This window comes from Aulonocara sp. 'chitande type north' Nkhata Bay, linkage group LG5 (genome assembly GCF_057382095.1).
Source record: "Aulonocara sp. 'chitande type north' Nkhata Bay isolate Kocher_YH1m ecotype deep benthic linkage group LG5, A_spYH_male_GT1.1, whole genome shotgun sequence".
Lineage (NCBI taxonomy): Eukaryota > Metazoa > Chordata > Actinopteri > Cichliformes > Cichlidae > Aulonocara > Aulonocara sp. 'chitande type north' Nkhata Bay.
In genome coordinates this window covers 25441478-25463344 of record NC_141348.1, presented here as the reverse complement: position 1 = coordinate 25463344, position 21867 = coordinate 25441478, and the positions used below count along the sequence as shown (strand labels likewise).

Genomic DNA, 21867 nt, shown 5'->3' with positions numbered 1-21867 from the left:
TCAAAAGATTTACTGTGGACCAAATTGTCATCAAGGTACGGTAGACAGATATCATCACGCAGACCCCAAAGACACTCCTCCATGCTCCTCTGGAACTCTGCTGGGGCGGAGCTGAGTCCAAATGGGATTCTAACCCACTGGTATAAACCCCAGGGGGTGATGAATGCAGTGAGTGGCTGACTGTCTTCGTCTAGGAATCCTTGATGATAAGCCTTTCCCTGGTCTAGTACTGTAAACCAGGAGCTACCAGTAAGGCTGTCCAACATGTCCTGTATCCTAGGAATAGGATGTCTGTCAGGCACCGATTTGCGATTAAGTTCTCGATAATCCACACAAAGTCTGAGGTCACCGGATTTTTTTCTAACACAGACTATCGGTGACGAATAAGGCGACTTGGATTTTGTGACCCACCCCCTATTGATCAAGTCTTGCAGGTAAGCTTTTACTTCCTGATGCAGAGGTTTAGGCACACTATTGTAAGTCTTTTGAACTGGTGTTTGGTCGTTGAGAGTGATGTGCATCCGAAGGCTAGGAATGCAGCCTACATCATTTTCGTCTTTTGCAAAAGCTATGCATTCCTCCCTGAGCATCATCCTCACCGCCGACTGTTGGCCACTCGTTAGATGGTCTAGAACTACAGGGGGATCCCAAACACCACTTGTCTCACCTGTGGGGGCTAATGGGACTTCAACACCTGCATCGTCTGCTGTTTTAGTTGTTGAAGTTTCTACAGGTTTTAGGGCAGCTGGGTATATTGCTTTTACGCCCTCAATGTGCCCCAGGACCACACGCGGATCTACAGTAATATTATGGCATGTGGTATTTGTGACAGATACTGGGACCATGGCTGAGTTGCCCCTTTTTACTTTAAACAATACTTCCTGCAAATGAAGCCCCTCAGGCAGGCTGGGGTTCAGAACAGGACAAAATAACATTACAGTGTCCTCGTCAGCCTGTATGCGTGTGCGACAGCGAATGGTAGTAGCTTCACTAGGGCGTAAAACAACTTTACTCCGCCCTGTCTTGACTTGGATCTCTTCCGCGACAGTAACTGACAGATGAGCAGCCTGCACACCTCTGGAGTGGGGTGCTGACCGACTCTCTCTGGTGGCAGCAACCACAGCGGCGGGACTCCTGATGTGGCGGTGGGGTCACTGCTGGTCCCGTGGCAGTGGCCCTCTGGCGTTTCCCTGCAGCTGAAGTGGAGCTCGGCATCCTCTGGAGATGTGGCCGGGCTGGCCACACTTAAAGCAGTGGGTGCAGTTGTCTCCCTCTCCATTGCTCTGGCAGGTCCTGCAGCCTTTCTTCCTCCGGGTGTCCGCGGCAGCATCTGATGTCCTTTTTGTAGCCTGCGACTTGCCAGCGTTCAGGGAAGCAAGAACCATCTGCCTCACCTCTGCAACCTTGTTCCTCAGCTCTTTCACCAGGTCGTGCATTTCGGGTGGAGGATGATTTTTCTTGTCTTCCTTGGTGGCAGAGATCTGTGAGTTGCTGCGTGGTTCATCCCTAGTATGTAGCTCATTGATTCTTGGTGGTTTTGTATTGCTCCTCTTTAACTTGTTCAGTCTTTCTGTCTCGAGATTGGCAGCTTCATTTAGTTTCTCAATCAGCATTTCATCAGTCACATCTGGGTTGTCAAGAAGGGCTGTTGTCATTTTGCAGCCCAGTACCCACTGATCTCAAAAACTTCCTTTTTACCAGGTCCCGACTGTAGTGTTCTGCTTCTTTGTCCTTGGATGCGTACAGGAGGCGATCTTTAAGCTCAATGGCTCTGAATAAAAAGTCTTGAGCTGACTCTTTTGGATCTTGGGAAATATTTATCAGTTTTTGGTACAAATCAGATGTATCATCTTCTCTGTAATGTCCTTTTAATATTGTCTTTAACTGTGTGAGTGTCAAATCAGTCTTTATTTCAAGCATATCACGCAGTTTGAGACCTGGATTGATGGCTCTTATCACTGCTTCAATAACTTCTGACTCACTGTGGCCTTTGCGGAGTCCATTTTCCATCTGATGCAGCAGGTTGGTATAGGACAGCCGATCGCGCTGCCCTCCCTCACCTATTTGGCCACAGATGCGAAACTCCCTGTGAATTGTCACCTCTGGTACTTGAGAAGACGGCAGGTTCTGGCCGAGGCTCGGGGCAGCGTCTGCCATCTTGAGTTTCTGCCCTATCACTCTAATTTCTTCCTGCAGCTCGTCATACTTGTCTCTTTTGTCTGAAGGGCGGGAAAAATCACTCTCGGCCGCATTGTCTTTAGCTTTATATTCGCCCAAAAATGATAAAAGTTCCTTCACAAACTGTACAGCATCGTCTGGTGTATAACTGTTTTCCACCTCGTCCAGTTTATGTTCTATAACTTTCATCAGGTGGCGTCTGGAAGTGTCTTTTGTAGGCTCATCTAGCGGTGTAGCAAAGCCTTTCACATTATAACCCACTTCTATGAGCTGATCACGACTTAGCTGGCAGAGTGTGGCGGTGATCTTATCTCATAGGGATTCTACCTCCATTGTGGGTACTCACAAGCTTGTCTTTAGCCCGTCAGATTTCAGGTCCGGTGCTTGGAGAAAGGTTTTTCTTCAGTGGTACGGTAGCTAACGTTAGCCGCTAATGGCGCTAACCAGGCTTCTGCTTCACTCTCGTGCTGGAAGTTCTTCAAACCTTCCTCCTGGCTGGCTCGCCATGATATGTTGCAGCTTTAAGGCTGGGATGACTCCGAGAGTTGCTTTCTCACTGCATATGCTTTATTTCACAATCAGATCAATAACAAAAACATACAGCAGCTCCTCTCCAACTCCTAGCCCTTCGCTGCGGTGGAAAAAGAACGACTCCAATCCCCTTCAAGGAACATACGTACAAAAGAGTTTTCCTGACACACCAATGGGGCGTTCAATGTCATCTTGTAAATATGAGTACTCTGGCAGAATAACAGTTCAAATGAAAAATACACCAGAACAAACAAGCAAACAAAAAAAGAAGTGTGGGGTACCTTTGAACCAATGACCACCAAAGTATAACAATTTATACTTTTTAACATAACCCGGCCCCGTCAATATGTGTATCTCTCACATAAGCACCAATCGGTTTTCTATCGCCCATTTGCTGGGAGTAAGGGCGCCCTTCGTTTGCGCCCTGCTGCTTGTGACACAGGGAGGAGAGGGCGGGGCGGTGGGGGATTTTCTGACTGGCTGGAGCAGCGTCTAATGACCAACTCGCAAAGTAAAACAAAATAAAAACAAACCAACAAACACGACAACCCAGACATTATAATACAGACGTATAATTTGCACCAATGTTTTTTCGAAATTCTATACACGAAAAGTGAGCGCAAGAGCCCTCGGTGCGCCTGCTCGCTGCTGAAGTCAAAGTAAACTTTATTGTCATCTCCGCTACATACAGTCCAGTATATAGAGAGACGACAAGGCTCCAGTTACAGCAGTGCAAGTAAACAAACAATATATATAAGAAGAGTAAGAAAATAAATATACACTTTAGGACTCGTGGTAAAGGGATCAATAACAATTTAAAATTTAAAATTTACAGTTTGATGATTTAAAGTCTCACACACAACCCGTCGAAAGGGGAGGGGGCCCGGCTGCTTCCAAATAGAGCACATTTCAATTATAATGTTGTAAATCCAAGCCCATTATGTATTCATGATATGAATCCTGGGTTGTGTGAAATCTCAGAAATGCACCCTAGACAAAGCGAATCTGTGAACTAAGGTGTTGGTCTATTAGGTTATGTTGTGGTGATCCTCGGGTTGAGGGATGGGTGTTCATACTGGAGTGCAAAATTAAAACCAATGGAAGACGGACAAGAAAAGTTCAATGCCATCAGGTGCTCAGTTTAGAAAAAAGAGAAAAGAAGAGGAGAAACGAGCAAAAGATGCAGGTATGCAGATGTGTCATTGGATAATGGCAGGTCATCCTGAAACAATCAGAATCAGAATACTTTATTAATCCCTAAGGAAATTACCGTAATTGTCGGGCTATAAGCCGCTACTTTTTCCACAAGCTTTGAACCCTGCGGCTTTTAGTCAGGTGCGGCTTTTCTGTGGATTGTACATGATTTTTGTGATATCGTAAGACGATTTGTTTTGTTTGTTCCGCTGTTGTACGGCACTACGTTGCCTGGCGGAAGGGCATGTGATCAGACACACAGTATCGGGGTTCAAGAGTGGTATGTTGGTCACGTGTCCATCCGCAAGGCAACATAGTGCCGTACAAGTAGCGCGAAAAACAAACTTCAAAGTAGCGCTACACGTTCAGCGGGAGTCGTGGATGATGTGCGGCGAAAAGCAAGTTATGCTCAACTCCACCGGTGGAATCTGACAGCGTGGAAAAGTGTGAAAATATCCATGATCACCAACGGATTTCGAAGGGCTGGACTGCTGCATGATGGAGAGGAGGACACCGCCACGGCCCTTCAGAGGGTGTTCGACTCTGACACTGACAACGAGGATTTCTTTGGTTTTGTAAGTGACAACGAAGGAAAGAAGCTGAGAGTGGATGACGAAGCCACTCTGAGCCTGTTCGTTTCCGACACTGGAGAAGAGGACTTTGGTGGTCTTAGTGCGCAGGAAGATGGTGGTGAATGACTGACTTTTCTTCTTGTTAAAGCCGTGTCACTGCACCTGAGCCTAAAAGGTAGTCTGAATCTATTTTTCTGGTGTGCTGTAGGTTATTGTTATGTACTACATTTGTTACTCATTTATGAAGCACAGTACATGTTTCCTACTTGTAATTACCGCTACTTGTACATATACCTAAAAAGTTATGCAAATATGTACCCATAACTTGTTTTTCAAAATATTAATAAAAGGGGTGTGTCTCCAAACAGCCATCTCTTTCCTGACAATTCGCTTTGTGCATATTCTCTTACATATGATAAGTCAACATTGAAATACCTGCGGCCTTTAGTCAGGTGCGGCTAATGTATGTACAAAACAGGATTTTACCCTGATTTTAGCTTGTGCGGCTAATATTCAGGTGCGCTTTGTAGTCCGGGAAATACGGTATGTGGGTTACAGTTGCTCCAAGAAGAAATGGTAAAAATAGCAACAGTAACAGACTAAACTCCAAACAATACATTATGTTACAGATTTTAATATTAATTAGTCCTTGTCAATTGTTGATTTGTCCTGTTCCCATTGTATGACGAATTATGATGGCTGTTTGGTGGCTATTTGCATACTATGCATACTCTCTCTCTCTTCATATGTGTGTGTACAACAGTTTTATGTTAATGTACAATCCTTAATATGTTTTTGTGTGTGTGTGTGTGTGTGTGTGTGTGTGTGTGTGTGTGTGTTTGTGAGGGGGGAGGAGGGGGGGGGGGGGGGCGCCAGAGGGAGTGTTCGCCCAGGGCGCCAAACAGGCTAGGACCGCCTCTGAGAGTAGGCGAGAATGCTGTTGTTTAATGTGGGAAATCAAAATTTGGGTTAGCAAACCTGGGAAAAAGAAAACTGACTGCTTAAGTTGGAAAATTGTGAAGGAGTCTGAAACACTGCAAAAAGAAACATATAAAATCACACACACAAGCAGAACATGTATTAACCCTACTAACACAAGAGAGCTTATGAAGATTAGACAGCATCTTGAGCATGTGAGTCTGTTTATCATCTTGTCCAAGTCACTTTGTGTGATGAAAAGTGATGCAAAGACCAGTGGATTCATAGCACATTAGTTAAAAAATGAAGTGTGTAGGAAAGGCAGCTTTAAGAACATGCTCTGCTGGAGATGCAGCTCCACAGACATTGATTAAACCTGCCTAATAACACAAACACACATGCAATGAAGATCAGCTTGTTATCTCTCATCAGTGTTAAAATAGTGTGAATTTAACAGACATGATATGATTAAAAATATATGATCAATACATCAGAAAAGAAATCTGCCACAACAGTTGCTACTGAAAACAAGAAATAAAGCCTGTCTCTGCTATGGGCTGAACCATTTGTTAATGGTGGAAGGGGGTAACACCATGCAATATATTTGGTTTTAGAATTTATTTTCAGTGTGAACTGTACCTAGGCTCAAAGTGTTTATTCTATCTTATTTTAATATACAACACTGTCATATGCAAAACTAGGGTGGCACTAGGGGTGGCAAGAGATCATTCTAGATCTGCCCATATCTCTGAAATTCACAAAGGTGTGGCTACTAAATCATCTAATTCTTATTTTTTTATTACATTTAACCTGCAACTGTGTCACTTAAAATAAGCACATTAAGTATTATCTAAATTAGTTTCATATTAGCTCTCAATACACGTCATATTTTTGAGATTTTGTTAAATTAGTTCTTTAGTTAGTTTATAACACCTAAATATATCGACATACTGCACTATATCAAGAGACTACTTTGTTCCCCTCTTTTTTGTAGTATTGGCTTACTAATACTACAAGTAAAAGCTTTGAAACAATCTGGATAAAAGAGACGATGATAGAAAACAAAATGCATTCAGACACAGAAACAAATAATGGAGTCTGACAGTTTACAGTCTTTTTCAGTGATCACCCATAGATTCACTGTGAGTTCACGCCAAAAAGCTAAAATGTGTAAACATTTGCTGAACATTAAATTCTAATGAATTTAAATAAACTCTGATACAGTGTTGGGTAATGAAGAAAATATAATCTGATCAAACATTATTCAGCTTTAAATATTGTTCAGCTTTAAAGTTACTGTGCAACTGTGTAATAAAAATGTGCTCACGACTTTGGCCTTGAGAGCGATAAGAAGCGATCGCCTCATCCTGCAGGTGTAAGATATCTGCAAGCGAAGAGACTAGAACACCCAAGGCCGATTTCCTTTTATGGAGTTGTTTTTTCTGCTAATGCAGCACTTTCCTCACAACCCCCTCCTGTAAGTTTTAGAGAATATCTACCCATCCTCACAGCAAATATTGGGAATCTCTTGATGTGAGCTGTGTTGAGAGGTTGTCTCTGTCTCAATAAAAGTTCACTGATTCCCCATCTGCAGCAGGTGTCCGGTTGTCTTCATTCTCCGCCAGCCTGGTTAAGTCAATTCCTCCTTAACATCTAAAAGAACCTATTTAATGAAGGAAGACGGGTTCACTTTGTGTTTAATATTATTCTATTGCTGTTGTTGTTTTTTTTTTATCCTTCAATTGGCGTCACGGAACAGGATCCGCTCCAGGTCAACTGGACCGGATGGGAGGACATCGGCAGTGGTCTGAGTGAACGGAGTTTGGACAAAAGCTGTGTGCACACAAAAACAAGGTAAGCAGACCTTTTATTTCTGCTATATTGAACACTATAAAAATACTTAGTGTCCAAACTCCTAGTAATTCATAACCAAAATTGTCTGGCTTACTTAAGGCTTGTTGAGAATCAGACAAGTGAATAAGAGATAAGTGAATAAGAAATAAGTGAATAAGTGAATAAAGATAAGAGTGAACTGAGGTCTGACCACGGTTGCAGCCGACGGGTTGCTCTCCGGTGTCGGATAAATACCTCAGTGCAGGTCTGGGACCTTGAAAGGGTTTATTAGTAACGCCTTTCTAAACAAATTAAAAGGTTAAAGGCCTTGAGAATATTTTTTAGTAATATTCTCTAAACTACAGAAGGGTTAGGAAGGCCCAGAGGACTTTATTAGAAAAGATCCTCTAAAACTTAAAAAGGAGAAGTACTGGTTGGAGTCCAAAGGAGGGGTCCCTTTGATCAATAGGAGAAAACGGATCTCTTCTTAAAACCCCGATGATTTTAGTGTTTTAAATGTTTTGATGTTCTGTTTGATATTGGACACACATAAATACACGCTGAATGCTTGCTGTGGAACACTGGGCAGGACAGTTTGGTTCTCCGTTGTTCACAGATTACACAATTAAAGGAACTAGGTTCCTCTTTTGGTTAAAATAATACACCACACATAGAATTTTTTTTACACATTTATTACATACATAAGGAGGGTAATGAGTGACTGCAGGTAATGTATGAAGTGTGAATGAGACGTGTGAACAAGGTGACAACCAACTAGCACCCCTATCAGGAAGCTCTAGGCAAGGTTACCCGCCAGACTCCGGTTTGGTAGAAGCTTGGTAACACCTGAAGGGATATTTCAGTGCTGACTCACCTTTAAAGCAGCGCCCCAGCTGTTAGTGCCTAACAGAGGCAGAAACCCAGCTGGCCCAAATTCTCCTTTAAAATCAATAAAAGAACACTCCTCCATTGACAGTAAAATGGATGGAGAATTAGATCGACAAACTAATGATGATGGTTGGGGTCCCGGTGTTATTCTTAGCACATTGGGAGAACAGTTAACATGTGTTGAGACAGTCATCAACTCCACACACCAGCCTAAAGAAGCAAAAAAGCAGAAAGAGTCATTGAGGAAAACAGCTGAAAGGTTAATGAAAGAAAAGGGAAAGGACGAGGGGAGTAGTGGTAACTGGGGAATAATTTGGCAGAATAAGGCTATGCAGGCAAAAGAGAAAGAGGAAGAAGCCAACTCAGCAGCAGCAGGTGCAGGTGTGATAAGCGGGGTGAGACACAGAAAGGAAGCAGATAAGCACGCAGGCCGCAAAGCTAAATTTAATCACTGGGTGTGTTTATGGGAAACTGCAAAACCACACATGAAGAAAAATAGGTCTCAGCCACCTCCCTATTCTGCCTCAACTCCTCCCTCAGCAGGCATATATCCGGTACTTAATATCTCTGGTGGAATAATGACTATTGGAGAAGAACCGCCCGTAGCTCCAACTCCCATAGATACCAAGCATTTTTGCCCAGGAAGCTCCTCTCTGTCGGCGACATCCTCAGCTAGTAGTAGAGCCCCCTCTTCTATGTCCCATTGTTTTGGAACCGGATCTGAGGGCCTAACTGACCCATTTGCGAGCGCACCATTTGCGGTTCGAATGAACAGACAGGAACCCACTGAACAACAATTAACTGATCTAGAAGCAGCATTACGCAGCTGCTTAAACGAACATAGGTCAGTGGTCCAGGTGAATAATCGTGTTGCGTCAGCCCCTCTTTCCCGGTCCAACCCCTTTGCCAGCACTCCTGTCGCTGTTAAGGGAGATCTGACCGCTACTGCAAAAACTGAGCCTGGCACTTCACCAAATGTCACAGTTACCATGTCTTTGGTGGGCCGTCAGGATCCGGAAACACAGATGAGTTTAGCCCACGCTTTTGCTGACACTGCTACCCCACCAGGCGGGGAAGAAACTGAGGATACTGATGATGAACTCAGTGACCTTAACAATACACGCCCCTCTACCCCTCCCAGTTTAGGATATCAGACTAGATCTAAGGGCCCTGTGCCTCAGCCTCCAGGCATATTTCCCCTGGTCCAGACTAAAGCGCAACATAGACCAGTGTATCAACCTTATTCATTCGGAGATGTCCAGGCCCTAGTGGACAAACTCCCTGACATAACGGAGGGAGGGAATGCCTGGTTGGCTGGTTTGGATAAATACACAGCTGGACAGGACCTCGCACTGGGAGATTTTAGAGCTATTATAACTAGGTGCACATCCCGATCTCAGGCAGCGGACCTGGAACAAAATGCGGGTACTACCACGCATGAGAACGAGGTGCCACTAATGCAGGCCTTGAGGTTTATTGGACCGGCCCTGCGCAAACAATTCCCACCCAAAAATCAAGGCACCTTACAGAAATTTAAATGGGAGGGAAAGCAAAATCCCACCCATTATCTAAATCAGGCTGTTGAAGACTGGGTGAACCATACAGGTCATCACCCCAGTAGGACTTGTTCACAGAGCATGTGGTTTAGAAGGGCGGTGCTGAGGGGCATTCCGGAGTCAGTAAGCCAGAAAATGGAGGATAATCCTGATTTGCAGGACTGTGACTTTGCAATCTGGAAGAAACATTTGATTTTTAATCTTAACAAAGTGCAGATTAAGTCTGATGATAAAGCGGAGAGCGTCGAAGATTTACAGTTGCAACTGTTGAAGGTTCAGCTGCAGAAAGCTAAAAACGACCTGGGTGGAAAAGGTGACAAGCCTAAAAAGCAGCTTGTGGCCGCTGCGGCTCCCCCTCCTGGTCCAGTTGCCCCTGATTTGTATCCGAACCCATGGCCAACTGATCCACAGCCCCCCCAGTATGGTGCTTATCACTCCCCGGCCCCTTATGGGCAGAGAGGTTCCCCATTTGGAGGAAACAGAGGTGGTTTCAGGGGAAGGGGTCAGATGGGAGGTGGTAGGGGAGGCCAGATGTATGTTTGTTTCCGGTGTGGACAACCTGGACACTGGGCTAAAGCGTGCCCTTTGAACCCGGCTGCTGGAAGAGGCAGGGGAGCCCGTGGTGGGCCCTATCAGCATCCTGGCCACAGAGGTGGACCTCGTGGTGCTTTAGTTGAAGTGCCCCCGGCCCCACAGATGCCTGTGATGGGGTGGGAGTACTACGAGGGTGGTCCCCAGCTATAGGACACCCCACAGACTGCCCAGGACGGTGAAGGGACAACGGCGGACCCTATGCTGTCCATAACTGTAGATAGAAGAAGAAGCAGCTTTTTAGTGGACACTGGAGCTACGTACTCCACCATTAAGGATGTTGCTCGTGAAAGACTTACTGACACAGTGATTACAGTGGTGGGCATATCTGGGGAACCTAAAACTCTGCCTTACACCGTGCCCCTCCCCACAACGGTTGGAGATCAGACTTTGTTACACAGCTATGTTTGTTCAAAACAGGCGCCTGTGAATTTACTGGGAAGAGACTTGTTGATTAAATTAGGAGCCACAATACTCTGCTCTTCACAAGGCCTAACTGTAACTCTCCCTACTGGGGTTGTGCTTCCCTGTTCTAATGGGCCAGAGGGAGGTGGTCAGTTTCTGCTGCAACCCTCCTCCTGTTTGGCGGACTCTGCTGACATCTACTGGGCATTATTGGAAGTTGAAACACCTGCTGAACCAGGAGTTTGGACTGCTTTTCAGCAATGGCGGCCGTGGCTCTCACTCCTACATCCTTATGTCCCTCCCCCTGACCCACCTCATGTTACACTGTTTTATGACAGGCATGACACCACCTGGTACCAGCACATGTTCCAAGAGCAGTGTGAGGGGCGGGCTTGGTCTTTGAACATGTCGTGCATTTTTGCGGCACCGGAGGGAGTGGCAGCAGCGGTTACTTTAACAACAGATCAATTACAGTGGTACATGATGTCTGATGAGGCAGCTCCCCATGTGTCACTGGCCTTACATCCTGGACACCAGGCTAAGGAGCTGGGTGGAATGGTTAAACGTTCCCTTGCGGCCACTGACTGGACACCTACAAAACTCCCACAGGTTTTGTTTTCTCCATCTACCAAGACATACCAAATTTTAAATGATTGCTTTAATTCCTCAACACTGCAACATGGAGTGGTCAGCGGGTCACATGGCAGAGAACACACAGACCACTGTGATGCTGCGCCTTTACTCGACTCTCTTCCAGATTGTTTGTGGTCCCTTGGACCCACAGATGTAGGTTTAGTTGATGTGGAGCCAGTCTCTTTTCAACTGTCATCTGCTACCCCTTTGTGGCAGCCTCAGTACCCACACAAACCGGAGGCTGAGGCTGGGATTGCAGAAACAATTTCTGGTTTGGTCACTGCCGGTGTCTTGGAGCCCTCCTGCTCTAACTGGAACACGCCCATCCTACCCATTGAGAAAAAAGGCACGGGGAAGTTCAGAATGGCACATGATTTGAGAAGGATTAATGCCTTACTTGGCACTCCTACTTTGCCTGTGCCTAATCCTTATGTTGCCTTGACCAACCTCCCACCATCTCATGCCTGGTTCACCTGCATTGACTTGGCTAATGCCTTTTTCTGCCTCCCACTTCGTGAGTCACTGCGTGACATTTTCTCATTTACATTTAGAGGCCGACAATGGCGTTACACTCGCTTACCACAGGGATTTGCCCTCTCCCCAGGACTGTTTAATCAGTGTTTGAAAGAACTTTTACAAACCAGCCCACTACCATCTGACTGTATGTTAATACAATATGTGGATGACCTTTTGCTGTCGGCCCCCACGGCTGACATCTGTTTGGAGGCCACCAGAGTGGTACTTCACCACCTGGCCAACACAGGTTTTAAAGTGAGCAAAACCAAACTACAGATTGCAAGAAAACAGGTTTCTTTTCTAGGCCGCATGGTCTCACAGTCCGGTATTTCCTTGTCCCCAGAACACAGGAACTCCATTTTGCACCATCCGAAACCTCTAACTGTAAAAGACATGTTGTCATTTTTGGGCCTGACTGGTTACAGCAGGACCTATGTCCCAGACTATGTTGGCCTTACTTCCCCTTTGCGCGCTTTGGTAAATGAACAAGGCATGAGAAACCTCTCTGCTCCCCTCTCATGGACTACAGAAACAGAACAGGCGTTTATAAAGTTAAAACAACAGCTTTCTGTCGCCTCTGACCTTGCTGTGCCAGATTATGCTTTGCCTTTTCATCTTGATGTTTCTGGAACTGGAACCCATATCAATGGTATCCTGTTCCAGAAAAAAGGGGGAGAGAGAAAAGTGTTGACATATGTAAGCGTAATGCTTGACAACACTGAAAAACGCCACCCACCGTGCACACAACACGTTTCTGGACTTGCAAAAATCATTCAGAAAACAGCACACATAGTGATGAACCACCCACTAAAAATTTTGACATCACACAGTGTGGTGGCCTACGTCTCTTCACAGGCCTTCACACTCACTTCACTCAGGCAGAGACGCCTCAGTACCATTTTGGAAGCACCACACATCACCTACTCACATGAAGGCATAAACATGGCTGATCACATGGGATCAGGGGAACCACATATGTGTGAAGAGGTTGTGCAGGTACAGGAGAAAATCAGGCCAGATTTGCAGGCAGAACCTCTAATGGATGCAGAAAAAGATTGGTTCACAGATGGATGTTGTTTCAGAACTGAAAGTGGAATGTTGAAGGCTGCATGGGCAATAGTGGAACAGACAGACATGAGATGGAAAACAGTGAAAGCAGAGCAGTTGACAGGACAACAGTCTGCACAGAGAGCTGAACTGAGAGCGGTGATTGAAGCCTTAAGGATGGGAAAGGGACAGAAAGTGAATATATACAGTGATTCAGCTTATGCTGTGGGAGCAGTGCATGTGGAGCTCAAGCAGTGGCTAAGAGCTGGTTTTTTGACAGCCAGCGGAAAGCCCATTAAACATGAGATAGAAATGAGGGAATTAGCGGAAGCACTGTTGTTACCTGTTAAGGTGGCAGTGGTAAAATGCAAAGGTCACAGTGCCGGATTGGATTTAGTGGCATTAGGTAACAAACAGGCCGACTTAGTAGCGAAGCAGACAGCTGGTTACTTACCCTCCCTGATTATGGTAATGGACCCAGAAGCCACACCCCCTCCAGAAAGACCACCCATACAACTAGGCCTAGCCACAATCAGAGAGTTACAGGACAAAGCCAGCCCCCAGGAAAAATCATTATGGGTAACAAGAGGGGCCACAAACACAGATGTCTGGCGTGGCCCAGATGGAAGGCCCATTCTACCGCCAGGGGTCAGACAGACAGCAATGGAAGAGGCACATGGAGTGGGGCATGTGGGACCTGCACAAATGATGAGGAACTTAGCCGCCTGGTGGCACCCTTATCTAAAAGACATGACAAAATACATGGTTAAAACCTGTAAGGAGTGCAACCAATTTGGAATCAAGCCCGCCTTCAAGCCAATAGCAGGGTACTTCCCCATCCCACTTTGCCCAGGGAAAGAAATAATCATTGATTACACAGACATGGTGGACAGAGTAGGTAGTTACAGGTACCTGCTGGTGGCTGTGGATGCATTTTCAGGTTGGCCAGAAGCCTGGCCGACAGCAAGTGAAAACAGTAGAACTGTGGTGAAGTGTCTGATTAATCATTATATACCACAGCATGGGTTTCCCGAGGTCATAAGGTCGGACAATGGTTCACATTTCAGGAACCACGATCTGCAGAGGGTTGAAGCCGCATTAGGTTTGAAACATAAGTTTGGCTCAGTTTACCACCCCCAATCCCAAGGGAAAGTGGAAAGGATGAATCAAACTCTAAAAACTAAATTGGCTAAAATCTGTGCACAGACCAAATTAGATTGGGTTAAGGCATTGCCTCTTGCATTAATGTCCATAAGATGCTCAGTAAATCAAACCTCTGGTTACACTCCATTTGAGTTGGAGCATGGCAGGCCTTTTCCTGGCCCCTCCTCTCGCCTGTTAATGTCGGATGAAGCTGATTCAGACCTCGATCCGAGGACATATTATAACATGCTCCGCAGTTTTGTTGCCCAGTATTCCTCACAGGTCGCTGAAAGAAACCAGCAAGAGCTGAAAGAGGCGGCTACACCTGGAACGGACTACGTCCTCCTGAAAGTCACAAAGAGAAAGTGGGCTGAGCCTCGCTGGACAGGCCCTTACCGCATAACAGAGCGGACCTCCCACGCTGTCAGGCTCGAAGGGAAAGGTGACACCTGGTTTCATTACACACAGTGCGCTGCTGCCACCGAACCAGGAAGAACCTTGAGAGAGGTGCAGAAGGACCTGTCAGAAGGAGCTGCAACAGCATCACCAACCACTTGAGGGAGCCAAAACTCAACCTACAAGCCGGCTGGTTACAAAAGGGGGTGTTCTTCATACTGAACTAAACATTTTTATTTTTCTATTTTTAACATCTTTTATGACTTTGCTTTTATATTGGCTTGAGTTTTTAAGATTTACATTTTACATTGCAATAGTTTTAACTGCTGAAAGCTCATTTAAAGTTGTGTCACTGATACTTTTTGTTGCTCTTTAACTCCTAGAACACGCCCTTGGCGAGGTGGGGGGAACTGGACCACCTTTCTGTGCCCCATCATCCTCTATTAGAAGACATTCAAGCTAAGTAAACATGTCTCAGTTTTTGTTGCTGTTGTATTCCATGCATTCGATCCCTCTTCCAGAGACTGATTGTTACAGCTCTCACTCCTGAGGATAAGGATCTCGCCCGGCAGATGCCTTTATTAGCTGGTCAACTTCCCACCTCCTCGCCAACGGATGATGAAAATTCTGATCGTGAGGGTGACGAACATTATCGTCTTTCTCTTGTTTAAATGCTTCTAGAATGGTTATTTCTCTGTGGTGTTTTGTATTAGGCTTGTTATTAATTGTTTCCCTCACCCACTTCCTCTTGAAGGATATATCTGGTTGAACTGTGTCTGGTCGGGTTGTGAGGGTTAAGCGATGTTCTCAGGGTCTCCGGACTTAAGCCTGAGCGAATGTGTACTCCCACCACTGGATATAAATTGTTTTATTCCACACCCCTTCCTCACTTTTTAACATATTCACTTTTGAATGTCCTTAGCAGTTACCGTTCTGGGTTTATTTTACGGTTGATTTATTCTTTCACATTTTCACGTTTATATCTCTCATTATTATAATATACTCTGTACTCTCCACATTTTTATCATTACTTATGCTTTTTGGTTGCTGACTTACAGGAACTGTTAATTTTGTGTCACTACCCTGGTTGCACTAACTCGTTGTATCCTTGGTTGCAGGACAGCTGTTACTGCTTTCGTCGGGAACCGAGACTGCTTGCAGCCGACCCCTGGGCAGGGTGGTGCCTGGACTCTTTTCTCCTCATCTGCAATGACAGATAAAGACAAATGATAAGACCCGAGGAGTTTTTCGAGCCAGGCTTCGACACGTCTCTGTGTTCCTTTGAATGTTACTTATTTTTGTGTGTTGACCCATTTAAGATGGGTCAAAAGGGGGATTTGAAGAAAATATAATCTGATCAAACATTATTCAGCTTTAAATATTGTTCAGCTTTAAAGTTACTGTGCAACTGTGTAATAAAAATGTGCTCACGACTTTGGCCTTGAGAGCGATAAGAAGCGATCGCCTCATCCTGCAGGTGTAAGATATCTGCAAGCGAAGAGACTAGAACACCCAAGGCCGATTTCCTTTTATGGAGTTGTTTTTTCTGCTAATGCAGCACTTTCCTCACAACCCCCTCCTGTAAGTTTTAGAGAATATCTACCCATCCTCACAGCAAATATTGGGAATCTCTTGATGTGAGCTGTGTTGAGAGGTTGTCTCTGTCTCAATAAAAGTTCACTGATTCCCCATCTGCAGCAGGTGTCCGGTTGTCTTCATTCTCCGCCAGCCTGGTTAAGTCAATTCCTCCTTAACATCTAAAAGAACCTATTTAATGAAGGAAGACGGGTTCACTTTGTGTTTAATATTATTCTATTGCTGTTGTTGTTTTTTTTTATATCCTTCAGTAACTGACACAGAATAATATACATGTTCCTTCATTATTTATTTTGTTTTGATGTTTTACATGTAAGAGGTTCTTATTCACTTAAATGACAAAACTGAGAACACAATATAAACACTACAGTGAAAAGGCGGCACTTGATGGTCCTACGTGTTCGTGATGGCAGCAAGCAACAAGTCATCGGTATTAAATACCAGGAGCAACGTGACATCAGCATCATCTGTAAGTGCGGCTCGTGCCAGAGCTAAAGCAGAAGCTGCTAAGGTACGAGCATCATATGCTAGCCAGGAGGCTAAATTAAAATTGGAAAAGGCTGCTAGAGAAGCAGAAAGGAAAACTAGAGAAGCTCAAAATCAGTTGGAAGCCGCTAGAATTGATACAGAGCTGGAAGTGCTAACATTAAATCGTGAAGCAGACGCAGCCATCGCTGAAGCACAGGTGTTAGAAGATGTAGCAGAAATGCATGGAAATGTAGAAAATGTGAAATCTGAGTCAGAAGACAGGCTTAGATTGCAACGTACCAGTGAATATGTTTGCTCTCAAAATGATCAGAATCAGTCTACCTTCGCACCAGTATCTGTCCCACCTGTTAAATCTGTAGACCATGCAGAATCACAAGACAGTTTCAGAACATGGCATCCACCTGTAAGCTTAGCGGAATTCCAACATAGCAATAGCAAGCCCAAGCCTGAAGTGGATAATGGGACGTATCCACCCACAACAAACCTGTCTAAACTGACCAGAGCTGAATTGAAGACCGACGTCGAAAGAACAAACCCTCGCACGTATATAGGTGCTCAATCACAAACACCCCGGCATATGCGTCCAGTGAGCGTGTCACAACCCCCAGACCCTCTGGCACAATATTTGGCGCGACGTGATCTCGTTACGTCAGGACTGTACCAATTTGATGATAAGCCAGAGAATTTCCGTGCATGGCGGTCCTCATTCACTAATGCTGTGGCTGAGGTTCAACTTACAGAAACACAAGAATTAGACCTCATGACCAAATGGTTAGGAAAAGAGTCTGGACAGCAAATAAGATGCATACGCTCAGTGCATGTGAATAATGCTGGTTTGGCTCTGCGCAAGGCATGGGAGAGGCTGAATGACTGCTATGGTGCCCCTGAGATGATCGAGCAGTCACTGTTTCAGAGACTTGACAGTTTTCCAAAAATTGCAGCCAAAGATCACATCAGATTACGTGAACTTGGGGATTTGCTTATGGAGATACAAGGCGCCAATGAGGATGGATACCTCACTGGGCTGTCATATCTAGACACCTCCAGAGGTATTGGACCCATAGTAGACAAGCTCCCATATGGGCTCCAGGAGAAGTGGGTGTCATCTGGGTCGTGGTACAAAGAAGAGAATAACGGCTGCTTCCCTCCCTTTATTTACTTTTGTAACTTTGTCTGTCATGAGGCAAAGAAGCGAAATGACCCCAGCTTTATTCGTCAAAGCAACGGCGCAAACCCCACAAAATCAGAAAGATTACCTATGAAGAGCTTTAACACCAACAAGTCTATCGCAGTTCACAAAACAGATGTCTCTACAATCAACAACGACCCTAACAAGAACTGCCCATTGCACAATAAACCTCACCCACTTAAAAAATGCAGGACATTCAGAAACAAGTCCATCGATGACAGGAAGGCCTTTCTAAAACAGAAAGGAATATGCTTCAAGTGTTGTTCTTCAACTTCACATGTTGCCAAAGACTGCAAATCTTCCGTGAAATGCTTAGAGTGTGAAAGCATCTATCATGATGCAGCTATGCACCCTGGCCCACAACCTCAACTCACCAAGGCTCCTCCACCACCACAAGAGAACGGCGGGGAGGGAGAAGATGACTCTAATGTAACTGATGTTAGAACCAGCTGCACAGAGGTTTGTGGCCCCGGCCAGTGGGGTCGTTCTTGCTCTAAGATCTGCCTTGCAAAGGTCTACCCCAAACATTCAAAACACAAAGCCATTAAAGCTTATGTAATTCTGGACGACCACAGCAATCGCTCTTTAGCCAGGCCAGAGTTCTTTGAGCTGTTTGGTGTGGAGAACGAACCACTCTTATACCATCTCAGAACATGTTCCGGTGTCATCGAAACGTATGGCAGAAAGGCAGAAGGATTCCAGATAGAGTCGTTGAACGGCAACGTGCTCGTACCTCTTCCACCACTCCTTGAGTGCCCTGAAATCCCTAACAATCGAGCTGAAATCCCAACACCAGGTGCTGTTTTGCATCATCCTCATCTCCACCATATAGCCAAACACATCCCCGATCTAGACCCAGAAGCAGAGATACTCCTGCTGCTCGGGAGAGACGTGCTTAGAGCACACAAGGTCAGGCAGCAAGTTAACGGGCCACACAACGCTCCGTTTGCACAACGTCTCGATCTAGGCTGGGTGGTGATAGGGGAGGTGTGCCTAGGTAATGTGCATAAGCCAACGGTGGACACATTCAAGACCCATGTGGTAGACAGCGGTCGCCATTCCATATTTCAGCCCTGTGCAAGTTTCATGCATGTCAAAGAAACACAGCCAAGCTTCAGCAAGTCTAACAAAATGCCAGAGAGGATGCTAGGACACACAGTGTTTAACCAATCTGAACATGATAACAAACCTGCTCCATCAATAGAAGACATCCTCTTCCTAGAGATCATGGATACAAATGTCCACAGAGATGACACTGGTAGTTGGGTTGCTCCATTGCCGTTCAAGGAGCCACGGCAACGTTCGCCAAATAATAAAGAGCATGCGGTTAAGAGGTTTGAATCCTTGCAACGCCAATTCAGGAAGAAACCTGAGATGCAGAAGCAATATGTGGCATTCATGGAGAAGATCATTGCCAACGGTCACGCAGAGGTGGCACCACCCTTGAGGGAAGATGAAGAGTGCTGGTTTCTTCCATCATTTGGGGTATACCACCCACAAAAGCCCAACCAAATCAGGGTGGTTTTTGATTCCAGGGCTCATTACTGCTGGGTCTCCCTCAATGACGTGCTTCTGACTGGTCCCGACCTCAACAATTCTCTCTTGGGCGTCCTTCTACGCTTTCGGAGGGAGAGAGTAGCTATCCTCGCCGACATCCAACAAATGTTTCACTGCTTTTTGGTTCATGAAAGGCACCGCAACTACCTCCGGTTTTTGTGGTATGAGGACAACGACCTCACCAAGGCAGTTATCGACTACCGCATGAGGGTTCATGTCTTTGGCAACTCACCATCTCCGGCTGTGGCCATCTATGGTCTGCGAAGAGCCATTGCTGAAGGTGCCCAGAAGTACAGTGCCGACACAATGAAATTTGTGGAAAGGCACTTTTATGTGGATGATGGCTTGGTGTCTCTCCCATCTGAAGCAGAAGCAATCAACCTTCTCCAACAGACTCAGGCTTCACTTGCTGAATCAAACCTCCGCTTGCACAAGTTTGTGTCGAACAGTCCAGCAGTCACTGGAGCTTTCCCGCCAGAAGATTGTGTCCCGCTCATCAAGGATCTGGATTTGAGTGGGGAGACAGCACCCATGCAGCACAGCCTGGGTTTGCTTTGGGAGATCAGAAAAGACACATTTACATTCTCTGCATCAACTATTATCAAACCTTTCACTCGACGTGGAGTCCTCTCCACCGTCAATAGTATTTTTGATCCGATGGGTATGCTGGCACCTGTCACAATCCAGGGACGAGCTCTTCTTAGGGAACTTCGTTCGGAACTGACTGACTGGGATGCACCTCTCACAGAAGACAAGCTGAAGAAATGGGAAACCTGGAGAGATTCTCTTCAAGTCCTAAAGGAGCTTCATGTGCCATGTGCATACACATCAACCTCGCTCACCAAAGCTGTGCGCACAGAGTTGTTTGTATTCTCAGATGCCTCAACTATGGCCATTGGGGCTATCGCTTACTTGAGAGCTATCCAGGAGGATGGAAAAGTGGAAGTAGGATTTGTTATGGGCAAAGCCAAATTAGCACCCCAGTCTGAACCAACAATCCCGAGGCTCGAACTCTGCGCTGCCGTCCTTGCAGTAGAAATGGCGGATCTCATCCGAGAGGAGCTGGATCTGAAATTGGATGCTGTCAGGTTCTACACGGACAGTAAGGTGGTACTCGGGTACATTTGTAATACTACAAAACGCTTCTACACATATGTCCATAACAGAGTCCAACGTATCCGACAATCTACCAGACCAGAACAATGGCATTATGTGTGCACGGAAGCAAACCCTGCGGACCATGCATCTAGATCTCTGCCTGCATCCCATCTGGCACAGAGTTCTTGGTTCACCGGACCTTCATTCCTGCATCAGTTATCTGCAGAAACAACACAAACCAGTGAGACGTTTGAGCTCATCGACCCGGGAAATGACTCAGAGATTCGACCACAGGTACGCACCTACACTACTCATCTGAAGGAACCTGTACTTACCCCTGATCGCTTTCGCCGTTTCTCCACCTTTACCTCTCTACTGTGAGCTGTGGCTTTCCTTATCCATGTGGCAAGATCTCACAAACATTCAAACCAAAACAGCAGGTGTATAGGATTGCACACATGCCGCTTACCTCGTACTGTGGACGAAATAGCTCAAGCGAAACATGTCATTCTGCAAGCAGCACAGAGGCCAGCCTTTGCCAAGGAACTGTCAGCCCTCCAAGCAAACAAAGCGGTGCCCACAAACAGCCCGTTACATAAACTCAGTCCAACCTTGGAGAGTAGTCTCATCTGTGGCAGAGAGCAAATGGTGGGCCATGATGTTTAGTTGTTTGAGTTCAAGGGCCGTCCACATTGAGCTGATTGAGTCTATGGACACATCTAGCTGTATAAATGCTCTCAGGCGGTTCTTCGCTCTCAGAGGCCCTGCAAAGGAACTTCAGTCTGATTGTGGGACCAACTTCATTGGAGCTAGCAAGGAGTTGGAGATGGGTAATACTGTACAGGGGTACCTCGCAAGCAAGGATGTAGCTGGAACTTCAGACCTCCACATGCTTCCCACATGGGAGGCTCATGGGAACGGATGATTGGTGTTGCCAGGAGAATCCTTGATTCAATGCTCTTGCAGCAAAAGAGTCACCTGACCCATGAAGTGCTGTCAACACTAATGGCAGAAATTACAGCTATCATCAATGCACGTCCACTCCTACCTGTGTCTACAGACCCAAACCAACCTTTCATTCTTTCACCAGCCATGCTCCTCACACAGAAATCAGGAGTTCCACCTCCTCCAGGAGATTTCACAGACAAGGACCTCTTCACAAAACAATGGAGGCAAGTTCAAGCGCTCGCAAACCAGTTTTGGGCCCGTTGGAGCAAAGAATACTTACCATCCTTACAACAAAGACAAAAATGGACAGTGACACGCAGAAACCTTCAAGTTGGGGATCTGGTCCTCCTCAGGGACAAGCAGACCATCCGCAACTACTGGCCCATGGCCATAGTCACAGCAACCTTTCCTGGGAAGGATGGACATGTGAGAAAGGTTGAAGTAAAAACGACCAACCAAGGTGACACAAGAACCTTCCTTAGGCCAGTTGCAGAAGTAGTTCTTCTTCTGCCTAAGGACTGATTTAAGGACTGTTGTTTGGACTCATTCAAGTTCATAGTGGCCTCACACAGGCCAGGCGGGGAGTGTG

General features: G+C 45.8%; 2 protein-coding genes and 1 pseudogene across 2 annotated transcripts in view; 1 reads left to right on the top strand and 2 right to left on the bottom strand.

Annotated features, from left to right (window-relative positions):
• LOC147330724 (uncharacterized) overlaps nt 1-21867 on the bottom strand; it is a 61940-nt gene that overhangs the window by 33375 nt on the left and 6698 nt on the right. The window lies entirely within an intron of this gene.
• On the bottom strand, nt 1636-2511 carry LOC147330726 (uncharacterized). The gene is made up of 2 exons (XM_086290848.1): nt 2506-2511; nt 1636-2463 (listed from the first exon to the last, which is right to left on the bottom strand). The coding sequence occupies exons 1-2, from the start codon at nt 2509-2511 to the stop codon at nt 1636-1638; spliced, it is 834 nt and encodes a 277-aa protein (XP_086146974.1).
• Nucleotides 7174-14838, top strand: LOC147330725 (uncharacterized; annotated as a pseudogene).